Here is a 13580-nt window from a genome sequence, read left to right as displayed (position 1 = left end):
GGGCATTATGCTGTGAATGTTAATATCAGGGCTACAGTGCAAATGAGACCTTGATGCATTTGTCAATTGATATTCTCAGTAGTTTGACGAACAGTGCTGTTGCTCTTCATCTCCCCAGTTCTGGGTAGGAGTGGATTCTGGTTCACTTTGCTGTCTGGAAGGCGTTTGTTGTGTCATAGTGCAACAAGAGGAAGAAATTAATGCAGGTTCTGCCACCCTGGAATTCTTCCTCACCTGTTAGCAGGCTCAAACTCCCACAATGGAAGAAGGCTGATCCCTGTTTTCCAATTACAGGAGCTGTTTTCCTGCAAGACTTGTATTTGACAGAAATGGAGGAAATCTGTGTGTTGGCTTCCTTGCACAACACTTGGGCTACTTGACTTGAAGTCAAGAAACCTTAATTGCACTCTTGGCTCTGCAGCTGAGAGCTTTGGTGATTTGTGAGAAGTAGTAGTTTTGCTAACCTGGAAGGACAAATCATAGTGAAATAGTGCTCAGCACAGTGTCAAGTAATGACTGTGGGCATTGTTGTCATGATGGATTCATACTATTCCTGAAAGAAGTGAAACAAAAGACCCTTTCATTATTGTTTAGTTAACTGTAGTTAACTGTTCTCATTTGGTTGTTTAAAAAGTTTTCATGAAACTTAAGAAGTAAAGATTGGTTTCTGAATGTCTGGAATAGGTTTGTTGTACTTTATGCAGTATTTGCTGGTACTGTTTTAGATAGAATTTACAATTTATAGCAAACAAATGGTATAACTCCTGGGTGAAATATCATTAAGAAAAGCTTTAAACATATCTTGTCTTTTACATGAGGAATAGTTTGTGTTTCTGTGTAATGATATTCAAGTTATCATGATTTTATCTTATTTGTTTATGAAAAAGAAATTTTTAGAGACATTATGCTCAATTTATGTTTTCTTTAGGTCATTTTAGGCAGCCCTTCAGATTGCTGTTTCTTCATGCATTGTGTAAAAAAGCAGTTTCTGACACAAGGTCTGGTAATATACAAAATCACAGAGTGATTTGGGTTGGAAGGGACTTAAAAAATAATGTAATTCCAACCCCTTTGCCATGAGCAGGGACAACTTCCACTTGACCAGGTTGCTGATGAATGTGTTTGTTACCTTGCCAATAGAGCAAAAGTATTTTGCTAATATTGTTCTCGTTGAGTAATTTGGGTGAAAGCAATCCTTATATAAAGTAACTGATAATTCTCCGTTAGAGGGAAGAGGAAGAAAGGATTGTCTGTTTCACTTCTATGTGATTTTTTTCTTCTCCTGCAAACATTTCCATTCCACTGTGGAAGTATACTTGTGTGTACAGTTTGTGACTTTTTTCCCCCAGCTTCCTGCATCCTGATAATATAACCCATTGTGATGTTAGCAACCACTATTGATTTTACTGGAATGTGAAAGTAGAGTTGGTCTTCTTTTAACATGGAACTGTACCTTAGATTTCTTCTCTGTGCCCCTAGGAGGAAAGAGGTGGTGTTTCTGCCATTGTTGAAGAGCAGTTATCTTTTACTTCTAGTGGATCTTTTGAAAACCATTTTTTTTAATCACTTCTCTTTATTTAATTTGAACCATTCATCATTCTAGGAACCTGTTTCTTGAGGAGGATCTGTTGCTGTTCTGGGAGTTGCTGTATTGTTGCAGGAACCTACATGAAAAATAGGATATGCTTCTCTGAATCAGAGCATTTATTGATAGAAAATAAGGTACCTCCTTTTGTGCAGGATGTTGGCTGTATTGTGTACGATCCATGGGTAAAAGTAGCGTTTTCTCATTTTCCTGGATCCTAATCAAAGGTCTGCTATATCATGCACAGATAATTCATGGCAGCACATCAACTGGAGCCTATTTCCAAGTGGCTTCCTCACTGCACCAGAAGGGCCCGGTAAAGGTCCTGTTCTTCTTCAGCCACATTTCACTGTGTTAAGAATACTTGGCAACTGCTGGCTATGCAGCTTGTGTTGCATCATCATCATCATCATCATAATTTTGTAAACATCTTTTATAACCTGGGCTGTGGCATTCAGCTGAAAAAGAGGAGATGTGGTGCTTCACACCACACACTGATGTATAGATTGCATCTTATTTCACTGAGCCTCCACTCTGTACAGAGGGCATTTCTTTGGTGTTACCCAGAAACTGAAGTGGATCAGGATCTTTGAAAGCCTGGAAATCAAAGGCCATCCTTTTTGTCCATCATAATTGCCTTTATGAGGGCAGGTGAGATGTAAGGGCAGTTTCTCTGATAGTGTACCTTGTTTTTGAGACCAGGAACACTTACATCTTGATGCAGCTTTGGACTCCCTTCACCTGGCTGTTCCTGTCAGTGGCTAGAAGAGTCCCTGTCCCTCTGTCTCTTACAAGTGGACAGCTTTCACTTAAAGTTCTTGTGTATCTTTTTTGTAGAAGTCTGTCTTTAGGGAAAACCTAGACTCAGCTTTCAAGGTTCCTGTGCTTACATCCATAGTAGCATACGATGGGGGACAGGAGAAGTTGGAGGGCAAGGACCTCTTTTTTTTGGTGTTACTTCCATAATTGAGCCAGTAAGACTGTTTAAGGTGTCCTTCTACTTGCTTGGGCAGATTGTGTCTTGCTAGTATAGATTATGTGTGAGGAAACACCCTTTTTATTCCTTGTTTGTAGGGGAGAAGATCAAAACATAGTGCTAGGTTTAAAACTTTGACCCCAGAGTGAGTGGAGACGTGCAGCCTGCTGCTGTAAGATTTTGTTGTGATGTTCTGAGGTTGCTCAGTTGAGTTTTTTGAGAACTCTCTTTTTCTTTTCACCTTCCCCAGTTTATAAACCAGATCATCATGCTTGGTTTTCTTTCCCCACATGATTCACAAGCATTTTATTATCAGGATAGAACTCCCAGAAAGAGCCAGAGTGTGTATCTGTCATTGGAATTGAGCTTGCCTTTAAAAAGAGTTTCAGATTTAAATGTCTGTGGATAATAGGTGTGATATGTAAAAGGATTGTAATTGCCTTTATAATCTTATGCTAGCAGTGAAGTTAGATTGTAGTTTTTCCCTTTATGGTTATTTTTTTTGTGAAGAGGCATGCAGCTAAAGTGAAAGGACAGTGTCTGGGACAATGCTTGTTTGGAATTTTTTTTCTATCTCAGTTTAAAAGGATTGAATTGAGGTGTATCAAGCTGCATCAAGATGTAAGTATTCTAGAGATACTGTTTTCCTTCAAAATGAAATATCCAAATGCAAACACCTCTGTCTTTCTGTTACCTCTCTGGTGTCTTCACTTGCAGCAATGTTCCTAGATTTCCTGATTATTTTTTAAAATTCCTTTCAGAAAAATTTAATTTCAAATTTTGGTGGGGGCCAGTCCATTTGTTTTTCTCATTATATTCCTTCAGAGAAAAAGGATAGTCCAAAACCAACAAAGAAGAGTCCTTGCTGTTATAACTGCTACAGCATATGGATAATATTTCACAATTTCTATTCTCTTATGTCATTGTGGTCTTTTCTTCTCTATTCAGAGTGCTTCTGAAGCTTTTTCAGCCAAGGGGGAGGAAAACAGAAAAGCTAAGAAAACAAGGCTAAAGAAGTCTCAAAGACATACTTACATTTGTTTCTTTTTCCTGCCCTTTTTGTAAAAATAAATAAATAAATACCAGTTTTGGAAACTGTGAATGTGAGTCTGTTGAGAGGAATGTGCTCTTTAGAAATGCTGATGGAGATTCTAAACTATTTTGACCAAACTCTAATAAAAGTCTTACATCCAAGTGGGTAGCCTGAGCTGGGGGCTAGTCTCAGTGTGCTTCTCCTGCATCCCCTTGGTGTTCACTCTTGGCAGTTCAGTGGTGAAGGTGCAAGCCTCTGTTCATCCTAGTTCGGCTGGCTAGTGCAGAGGTGGGGTCACAGTCAAAATACAGAATGCTGAATTCAGTCTTCATTTTGAATGGAAAAACTGGAGCACATGCTTTGTCCTGCTGTGGCCCTCCTACCCACTATTCTCCCTAACTGCATCAGCCTCAAGAAAAAAAAACCACCCAAAAACCCAACAAAAAGAACTCCACCACAAAATGAACAAAAGACAGCTCTTCACATCTTCCACTGCAGTCTGAATTAATACTCTTTGGCAGTTAAATTGCCCTACTAGTGAGAAATGAAATCTGTGTATGGAGGTTTTGGTTAGGATTGTGTACAAAACTTGGTATGTTTTCCTGTCTGTTTACTGCCTGTGAAACTTACATAAAGTCTAGGGGAAAAGTTCACTTGAGGCTTAAATTTCACAGCATTCATGCAGCATAAATGGAAGTGATAGCTTGACCTATTTTCCAATAAAGTAACCTGTCTGTTTGGCTGTACAATTAGCTTATCGTTCTTACAAATGATACTTTACTAAATGTTTGATGGCAAATACTGTTATTTGCAGAGAGTATAATTTTATATTTATTTCTCCTTTTTCTTGCTGGAGCCAAGCCCACACAGTTCTGTAAAATATTATAGTCAGTATATGAATTTTCAGATCATCTGCACTGTGCTTCTTAAGCCTCTTTTCTTGTAAATTTAAATTAGGTTCCTGGTGGGGTGAACCCCTGTGTGCTTGGAAGAAGAATAAGGTGCTGCACAGCGATCTGTTTTCAACAATTCTTTTAAAAACAAACAGACGTAAGATTACAGCACTGCATTTTCCTGGGATCTCTGAAAGTGGGAGCTAGTTAAACTCACAGTACATTTCCTTGCTGTGGTTTTGATGTGTTTCTGTGTGAAACTGACGGCAGGATTTGTTCGAGTATGTAGGCCACTATTGTATTAGAATTACATAACCGAGTTGAGTGGTGGAAACAGATGAAAAGACGGGATGTACGGCGCTCCCTCACAGATTATATCCTGCAACAATGAAGACGGCTCAAGCTCTGCAGAGAATGTGGTCACATGCAGTCAAAAAGTTGGGGATTTTGAAAGGGCACGTGAGTTGCTTTTTGTTGCATCTTGCTCCACGTTTTTTTCTTCCCCTCCTCCCTTTATATATCCCTCCCCTCGCCAACTCACTTTTATAGCCAGATGATTGTTGTGGCAGGTCTTCTGGTTCTGTTCTTCTTCCGGCATGAATGAAGTTGTCTTCGGTGATCTCTCAGTAGCAAGTAATTGTGTCAGTCTCTTGATGGCTGTCAGTTAGAGCTGCAACAGCTGCCTGATTGTTGCACACTGGCGATTTAGCACTTTGACTAGTTTCCTGCCAAAGATTCTGCTAAACAGTCTGTTTTGGGTATTAGAAAGCACCTGTCATTTTAGTATCTGAGCGTTAGACGGATTTGAGCAAATCCTGACTGCACTCTTCTAATTAGAAATGGACTGACTGTAGTCCCTAATGCATTTAGACTAGCTAATTACAATAATTTGCATTTACTGCAGGTAGCCTGTTGTCTGTGTGAAACCTGGGTGGTAAAACAGTTACTGTCAGTTACTGGAGGTGGGGTTCTTAACCATTTTGCCTGCCTTTCTCTCTCCAGTGTTTTGGTGTGCAATCTTGCAGTGAAACTGCGATCCTGTAAGGAATGCACAAGCTGCTCAGGATCCCTTTGTGTTTCCTTACAGATGAAGTATGAAGAAATTGGCAAGGTGATGAAGGCTTTTCATAACTCATCACTTGATACATTCAGAGAAGAGTCACATCACTAAATGTGGAGTACAGGAATTTTGTAATTCGGGTGGAGACTTAGATACTAGTTTTGTTCAAGCCCCCAACTGATGATTTGTAACATTTGTAGTCTCTCCTTCCCTCTCAATCTTCTTCATTACTCTGATGGTATGGGTTAGCATCGTGACAATGGCAAGCAGTGGTACATTTTATAATGTTAAAGAGGTTGTTGTTTTTGCCTTATGGGCTTCCAAGGTGACCATTCAGTTCTTTGAACTGTGCTGCAGAGCCTGCATTGCTTTATCAGTACAGCAGAGCTAGTTGTGTTGTCTTGGTAATTATATTGTACAAAATCAGCTTTGCAAGTACATAGTGTGCTTTCCTTCTCTGATGCAGAGTACAGCAAATGGGAGACAGTTTCCCAAGGAGCAGTTTCAAAAAATGGATTACTTTACAAATACTTGCGAGTTTAAAAGTGAATTGCTTAATTCACTTTTGTTGAATTTTCAGTAACAGTTTCAAGGTACAAATAAGCCCCGAAGATGTATCTGAAACAGTCACTGATACTCTTAGGATCTTTTTCTAGGCACAAATGGGATGGTACTATGGGATTGGCATCTTGCAAGACCTTTATTTTAGTGTCTGTAGGGAGTAGTTTCTCTTTCATTCTTACTGCTTTTTTTTTTTTTTTTTTGACCAGATACCATAAAACTTACTTGTCAGAGTAAAGTATACTTAACTCTGTAGGCTTATGATGCTTTGGTTTACAACCCAATACATCTCTCCACTTGTGCACAAGGTTATACTTATGCCACTGCTCATGGAAGGCCTAGTTTTCTGGAAGGAAATTCCTGTAAGTTTCCTATTTCATATCCATACCTTTGCAGTGCTTTCCTCAGTCCTTTTCCTGCAGTGCTGTACTGAATTAGCAGTCATTTCTCAGGCCTGTCTCTGTCCCCTTGGGTAGTAAGCTCCCTGTCAGTGCGTTCTGCCTGCCTTACTCTTGCATCTGCTCAGACCTGGCCTCAGCATTCTTGGCTGGCAGGTAGTGTTGGTAGGAGCTGCATACAGTGCAAACTGAATTTAAGTGATGTTTGTGTTACATGTGTAAGTTGTTGAGGCTTTTTTACCAAGAGGAGGACGGAAAAGATTTTCCATCTTCTGTGCTTCTACAAAATTTGTACCTATCTGCTTGTCCTTCACATTTTACCCATCATTTGGTACTGACTTTCATTTCTAAAAGTTTATTCAGCGATTTAAGTGACACTGAGATCCCTCTTCAGCACAGACTCATTTTTTGCAGGACTTAAATATATTCAGAAAAGCAGGACTGTAGGAAGGGTCAGTAAACTGTTCCCTACATGCCAGATAAGGAAGCCTAGTTACTTCTGTTTACAGCATCACAGCAGTTTGAAAGAAGAGCTTAGTTAATGAGGAATTTTTCGCTTGTGGCAGAGATTCTCTGTGTAAGGTAATATTTCTAGTGAATTCAGTTTCGGATAGCTGAAAGCTTTGACGTGTTGGCTGGTTAAATGGCAATACCAGATAAAGTAATTTTACTATGTGATTCAGCACATTCAACACTGACCCCAAGACACATATGTTTTAATGCTAACAGATGTGGACACATTCTTGTTTACCTAGAAAAGTCAAAATTTAGAAACAATTACTTATATGTCTTACTTTTACTATTAGCCATCACCTTCTACATCTATTTCTAATTTTCTTTTTAATTAGACAGCAGAGGTTCTGGAAACTGGAAAGCATTGTTCATTTTCTGGCAGAACAGTGGAAATTTAACACTGTTCAGTGTTGTAAAATTCCTGGTGAGAATGCTGAATGTTTTGCATATTCCTTCAGGATTTCTGAACAGGACTTACTTTTTTTTTTTTTTTTTCCAATAGAGTGAATGTGCAATGGAAAATGTAAATCTAGTTTCTCTTTGTGCTGCACAGAATCAACTGGAACTATGCAAAGAGGGTTTTTTTGCATATGAGAAATAACATCCATAGCTTGCTGAACAGTTGTGCATTGCCAGAAGTCTTACTCTGAAAATGCAAGGGATGCCTTAAAGTACAGGCATACCCTTTGTGTGTCACTTCTCTGTCTAATGTTTTGGAGTTTAGCTGTCATTACTCCCTGTGATGCCTTTAAAAAGACCATTAAGTCTGAAATGAGCTTCTGTCTAAGATTCAGTCTTCTGAGATAAAGGAAGACCACTTCCAGTAAAAACAAATAAAACCTGTGGCTTGAGTATGTGTGTGCACATACTTACTTATGCAATGTCTGGATTTTTCTTCTGCAATGGATTTGCATTTTGAAATGTTTTCATTGTCATTTCTCTGCAGTGCAGTGGCTCATTTCTCTCCTAGTTTTACAGGGCAGACACTGAAGGGGCTGGCTGTGTACTATATGATGCATCACAGCTGGGTGATTATTCTGTACTATATTTTAAGCTGTGATGTTGGAAAGATTTCAGGTTATATCATGTAAGATAAAAGTGATCAGTTTTAACTGGAAATGTGGTAAAAAAAGGTCTCCGAGCAGTGCCATAGAAATGGCTGTACCTGTGCTATATAGTGATATATTGTGTTTTCCTGTAAAATTTAATTTCTTGATGGGAACCTAAATATTTAGGTATGTAATTCATAGTGGACAAAACATTTTGTTAAATCCACATGAACAAGACACAAGAAGATCTGAAGTCTAGTGAATTTTGAAAACCTCAGTTTCAACTGCATACTGAGACAGAAGGGTCTTCCATAAGTATTTTATGTGTTATTTGAGTCAGGGCTATAGACTGCTAGTTGATCTGAATTAAATGCTTTTGCTGAATAAGGATTTTCCAGAAAATCAGAGTGAGCTGTTACATCAGTGAAACGTGAAGGGATTCTACCACCCTGGACCTATTAATATTTTTTTCCTTTTTAAAGAAAAAATGTCGTTATTTAAAATACGTTAATTTCATACTAATTCTCCCAAAATATTAGAATACGCAAATTATTTTTAAACCTGTGTTTTAGTTGGGCATTTCACATTTTAATTTAAATAGTTATGTGCTATGTGTTTTACTAATTGGTTTCTGTGTGCAACAGGCCCCAGGCATGGAAGAGCTGATATGGGAACAGTACACAGTGACCTTACAAAAGGTGAGTGAGTGCCTGTTATATTTTTAGTTTTCAAATATTCAAGCACTGGTTTACTCTGAATATGTTTTGCAGTAGATGTCATTAGCATGTCTGGGTCTAGAATAGGATTAATTCATTGTCCAAATCAGATATGGTTTTTATTTTAAAGCTTAGTTGTTACTCACACAATAACACAACTCTTTAATGTTATAGGTAAATTCATTTAACAATTTAAGTGCCATATTTGCTGCTGTTTGGCCTTTCTAATGTCAGTGTGATATACCACATGTCAGCCACATAGCCTTAAAAGTAAAGGAGATGGTTCTATCAAGCAGGTTGTGGTTGATGTCCAGGCTTTGTAATAATCACTGAACAGGATTCCACTGATTTCATTTTTGTAAGATACCTTAATATATACTAGTATAGAATCCAGTGGAAAAACACTGTCATTAAAACTTGTAAAAAGGTGGACTATAGGTGTCACTTTAAAAGTTTTTTTTTTTTTGAGAAAGGAAGAAGTGTCTCATCATGTGGAGTCCTTTTGAATTAAAGAAAATAGAGCACTTGTGCCTGTGTCCTTTAATAGCTAGGCTGCCACACCACAGTACCAGGTATGCTCTTTGGCTTCAGTGGTGCTGGTCCTCCCAGCTGTTCTGGTGATCTGTGTTCAGTGAGCAGCCTGCACTGAGCTGCTCAGGTTTTCTCACATCTTCTGCAATGAGCTGACTTTGATGACCCAAGGTGAAATAGTGATCTTTTCTACACAGCTTGTTTCATGTGGGAAACTATGGTTGAAAAGAGGTTGGTTTTAGGTTCCAGAGGTAGACAGAAAAAACTTTGCAATAGAAGATCTTAGTTCCTGTAATTTCTAGCATTTCAGTTCTTTGATATTGTGCAAGTTAGCATTACTTCTTTACCACAGAGGCACACTAAGGCTACTTAGATGGTGAAGGGCTGTTGAACTTGCTGTATCAGCCACTACCATTAATTTTACCATTACTTTGAATCCGTTGTTTTGGTGTAAAACATCAAACTGCTTGCTGTAAAACTAAGCTGTATCAAGTTATGTGCTGTTTTAAAAGAAAACCACATTGCTTTTTTCCTCCTCAAAGAAATAATCACTTACTATCAGCATTAGTGGAACACCAGCTGACATACGATGAGCTACACATGCTGATTGGGTGTTGGGGGCAAAGCGTGACTTTAATTTGATGTGTTACATTGCCACTATGTTAAAATGTTTTGTTCAAATGTAGCATAATTTGTAATTTTTAGTGATATGATGTGTATGTTAAATAGCTGACAAAATTAAACTTGTGTGGTGTTGTGCTCCCCTTGCTGTCAGCAGTTCAGTTATGCTGACAGTTTGGTGCTATTGACATGTTTCCTTGGCATTCTGTGAAGCATTTTTTGGTTTTATGAATGCTATCTTAAGACTTCTATGGATCTGTTATTTCTATGATGACAGGTTTGATGTTATTTACATATTTAAAATAGTTGATTGTGGCAGAGGATGATTATACAGACAATGCACAAGTTCACTACTTGCTCTTTGTAATCAACTGTGATCTTGTTATTTTGGTTGAGGAACTACTTAGTAATCATAATGAAGAGGAGATCCTGGGAAAGCTGTTCTACTTTCCCAGGCATCACTAACTAAATAGATCTACCTAACAATGATTTTGGTATGAATAACCTATGGGATGGTGAAGCAAAATACAGGCAAATTTAGTGAGTTCTTCACTTAATTACTAACAATCATAAGGCTGTAGAGGTTTTGGAAGACAGGAACTTGTCATCTTGGTACATGGATGTGTAAACCTAATCTTTCTTAAGTCTAGAGGTATTGTGTGTTTCTGCAGTGCTATGCATGCAGCTATCATATTTTAATACCTACTTAAGAGTGCCGTAGTGAGAACGTTCATGTTCCTCTTTTTTCTCCCTCTCAAAATTCCTGTCAGTGTATTCAACTTTTGTTGTATTTGGTTTTATTGTACAGGATTCAAAACGAGGATTTGGGATTGCAGTTTCTGGCGGCAGAGATAACCCTCATTTTGAAAATGGTGAAACATCGATAGTAATTTCGGATGTTCTCCCAGGTGGTCCCGCAGATGGATTACTTCAGTAAGCACATTTTTGTTTGTCTGGCATTTTGATGGGTGTGGCTGTAGAATGCATAAAACCTTTAGACAGACATGGTTGAAATCCTGGTGATTTAATCACCTCAAGACTTGGTGCCCTCTCGAATATCTAGGTGTCTCTTAAATGAAAAAATCCCCAAAACAGCGTAACAAGTAAACCCTACATGGAGGTGTTAGTTGCTGTTTGGTAAAGACATTACATTTCAGTGGTGGTTTTGAAAAGTCTTTAACTGTTAAGTATGCTTCTTTCATGATTGCATTTCATTTAAACAAACAGTAGAAAAACTGAGGATCTTAAAACCTCCTCCAGTAAACACATTTCCTGATTGATCATTAGTTTCCAAGAATGACTTAAGTCAGCCCAAATAAGGCTTGCTAAATGTTTATTTGTATCTGAAAAAAAAAAAAGGAAATAAAGAGTTTCTCTTGTCTTTCAGATAACTTCATCCTTGGTGAGGCAGCATCTGTCATGTACAAACAATCTGTAGGCTGAGAGTTTCTGTTCTAGATCAGTTCTTCATCCTTTGGTCTGAAATACCTGATGAGGACTAGACAATTTGGAAGAATACCAAATAATTGTGCAGCAATAATAAATCAAGAGAGTAGATTCTGTCCCTTTTGCCATGCATTTATTTTTGGTCAGAAAATGAAATGGCTGACATGGGAGTTGTTGTTGAGTAACTAAATAAGAGGGTAATTGTAAAGCGCATAGCAAATAACTTTCAGCGGAAGTGCACAAGTCCTATGTTTTATAGCAATGACCCCTGCACAGCACCACTGTCAGCCATCCTATTCCTTAATCACCTGTGATTTGGGAGTGAAATCATGGCCAGAAATTATGAAAGATCATAGGTGAATTGATGGTGGCAAGGGAATACCAAGATATTTGGGCACTTTAGGACAAAACACATTCTGAAGAAAAATGAAGGCAAAGCTTATCCTCCAAATCAAGGAATTTAGGTCTAACCTTCAGAGTGGATGGGTAAAACCATCCTGTCATCTTTTGCAGGGTAAAATCTGCACATGTAGATGGACCTCTTGGCATAATATTGCAACATTAAGTTCAATACTAGCTTTGGATGTATGGACTGTCCAGAGAGCTATTTTAATTCCTGCATAAACCTGGGTGAAACTGATTCTGAAATACAGCATGCTGTTCTGGCATACTCATCCTCTAAAAGGAATTGGAAGGGTATGAAAAGAGGCACAAAAATAATTTAGGAGTTAGAGTGCCTTACAAATGGAGGCTTAGAGTATATAATCTTCTTATTTGAACAAAAGATTGTGATGTGATTTGATTATAATGACAATAAAATAGTTGGTACCAAAGATTTCTTTTATCTAGCAGAAAATGGCAAAGTAGCCAGTAATTCATTGAGCTAATGCTCTGACTGTAACTGGATAGTCACCAGAATAAACTAATATAAGGAATATGAGGAGTGGTAATTTGGTTTTTTTTTATCTTCTTCACTTTTTGCATTGAAAGGCCTTTATGAAACTTATGGGGTTAAATTAATCAGTGTTATGTGGCTATTTCATAGGGGTTAGGTGAGTTAGGTGTTAGTGGTCTGTTTGATGTGCAGGAGGTCTCAACAGAAAATCTCAGTTGGCCTGTTTTAAGGCAAGGAGGATTTCTTGTGTAGTATTGTTCTGTTGGGTTTTTTTTTCTCCCAATCACCCTTCTACAGAGCAAATGTGACCTGAACACCAGACTTCAAGAAAAATGTACTGCAGCTGTACTTGTCAATATTTGCCTAAATGCTGGTATGGCTGCAGCAGTTTGAAGTTGTCGTGAAATTCTTATATCTTGAAAGAAGTCTAGCACTAGGTGTAAAAAACTAGGAATCCTGAAAGATAAAAATAAAAAAGTTTCAATACTCATCACAAATGTTCTTTAAAAAACATTATGAAAAGGTGCTTTAGCAGAACACAGTATATCCTCAAAAACAGTGCTGCTCAATGTCTAGTTTTTAGATGTACTGAAAGGTGCTTCTGGTATTCAGATATTGTAGAATTAATATAGCAAACACAGTTTTAAAGCAAAACTCCTTGTTAAACTGAATTAAATCCATAGTTTTCCTCTGTTAAAAAAAAATAAGAAGAAATTTTGTTCTGCAGTTTTCATGAAGACTCCTCTTAAATCTTGTCTTTCCTTTTTTATCTCCCTTCCCATTTGCAGAGAAAACGACCGAGTGGTCATAGTTAATGGGACCCCAATGGAAAATGTTCTACATTCTTTTGCAGTTCAGCAGCTTAGGAAAAGTGGAAAAGTGGCCACCATTGTAAGTAAAGTACACATGTATTCAGTGTACAGTGTACAGTTGGGATTTTGGTTTTCTTCTATAAAGAGTATTTGAAGGCACTAAGTAAAGCAGTCCTTTGCCATGTGCAAAGTACAAAATAAATAAAACAAAGACATAGTTTCTGCAGGTGAAACAAATGGAAGTTAATCAACAGTATCACAAAGTTATCTTGTTGAAAAACTGAGAATAAAATGTTTTTTTTTTTAATGTTTATTTTACTGAATAACGAGTAGCACAGAATAGAAGTTCTGTGAGGCAAATTATGTTCTGCATACACAGATTTTGTTCAATAATAAATAGAATATTGTTCTTCCTTCTTTTTTTCCCCACCCGCATATATTTGAAACATGAAGAATATTCATCTGTTTAGTTTCACATTCTGATCTTTGAT

The 13580-nt window shown here is 37.8% G+C and overlaps 1 protein-coding gene across 2 annotated transcripts in view; it reads left to right on the top strand.

Moving 5' to 3' along the window:
• Positions 1 to 13580, top strand: part of TJP2 (tight junction protein 2) — a gene marked incomplete at its 5' end in the record, with an annotated part of 62794 nt that overhangs the window by 32354 nt on the left and 16860 nt on the right. Inside the window, 4 exons of one of the 2 annotated variants that reach the window (XM_084225891.1) lie at positions 4875 to 4946; positions 8713 to 8766; positions 10745 to 10869; positions 13066 to 13168. In XM_084225891.1, coding sequence (XP_084082017.1) covers positions 4875 to 4946; positions 8713 to 8766; positions 10745 to 10869; positions 13066 to 13168 — 354 coding nt within the window. Of the gene's footprint in view, positions 1 to 4874; positions 4947 to 8712; positions 8767 to 10744; positions 10870 to 13065; positions 13169 to 13580 lie in introns of those variants that run through there. The other variant, XM_084225890.1, reaches the window with a different exon arrangement.

The sequence above is a fragment of the Fringilla coelebs genome (assembly GCF_963513975.1).
Source record: "Fringilla coelebs genome assembly, chromosome: Z".
Lineage (NCBI taxonomy): Eukaryota > Metazoa > Chordata > Aves > Passeriformes > Fringillidae > Fringilla > Fringilla coelebs.
The sequence above is the reverse complement of the archived record's forward strand: the minus strand, read 5'-3'. Positions and strand labels throughout refer to the sequence as shown.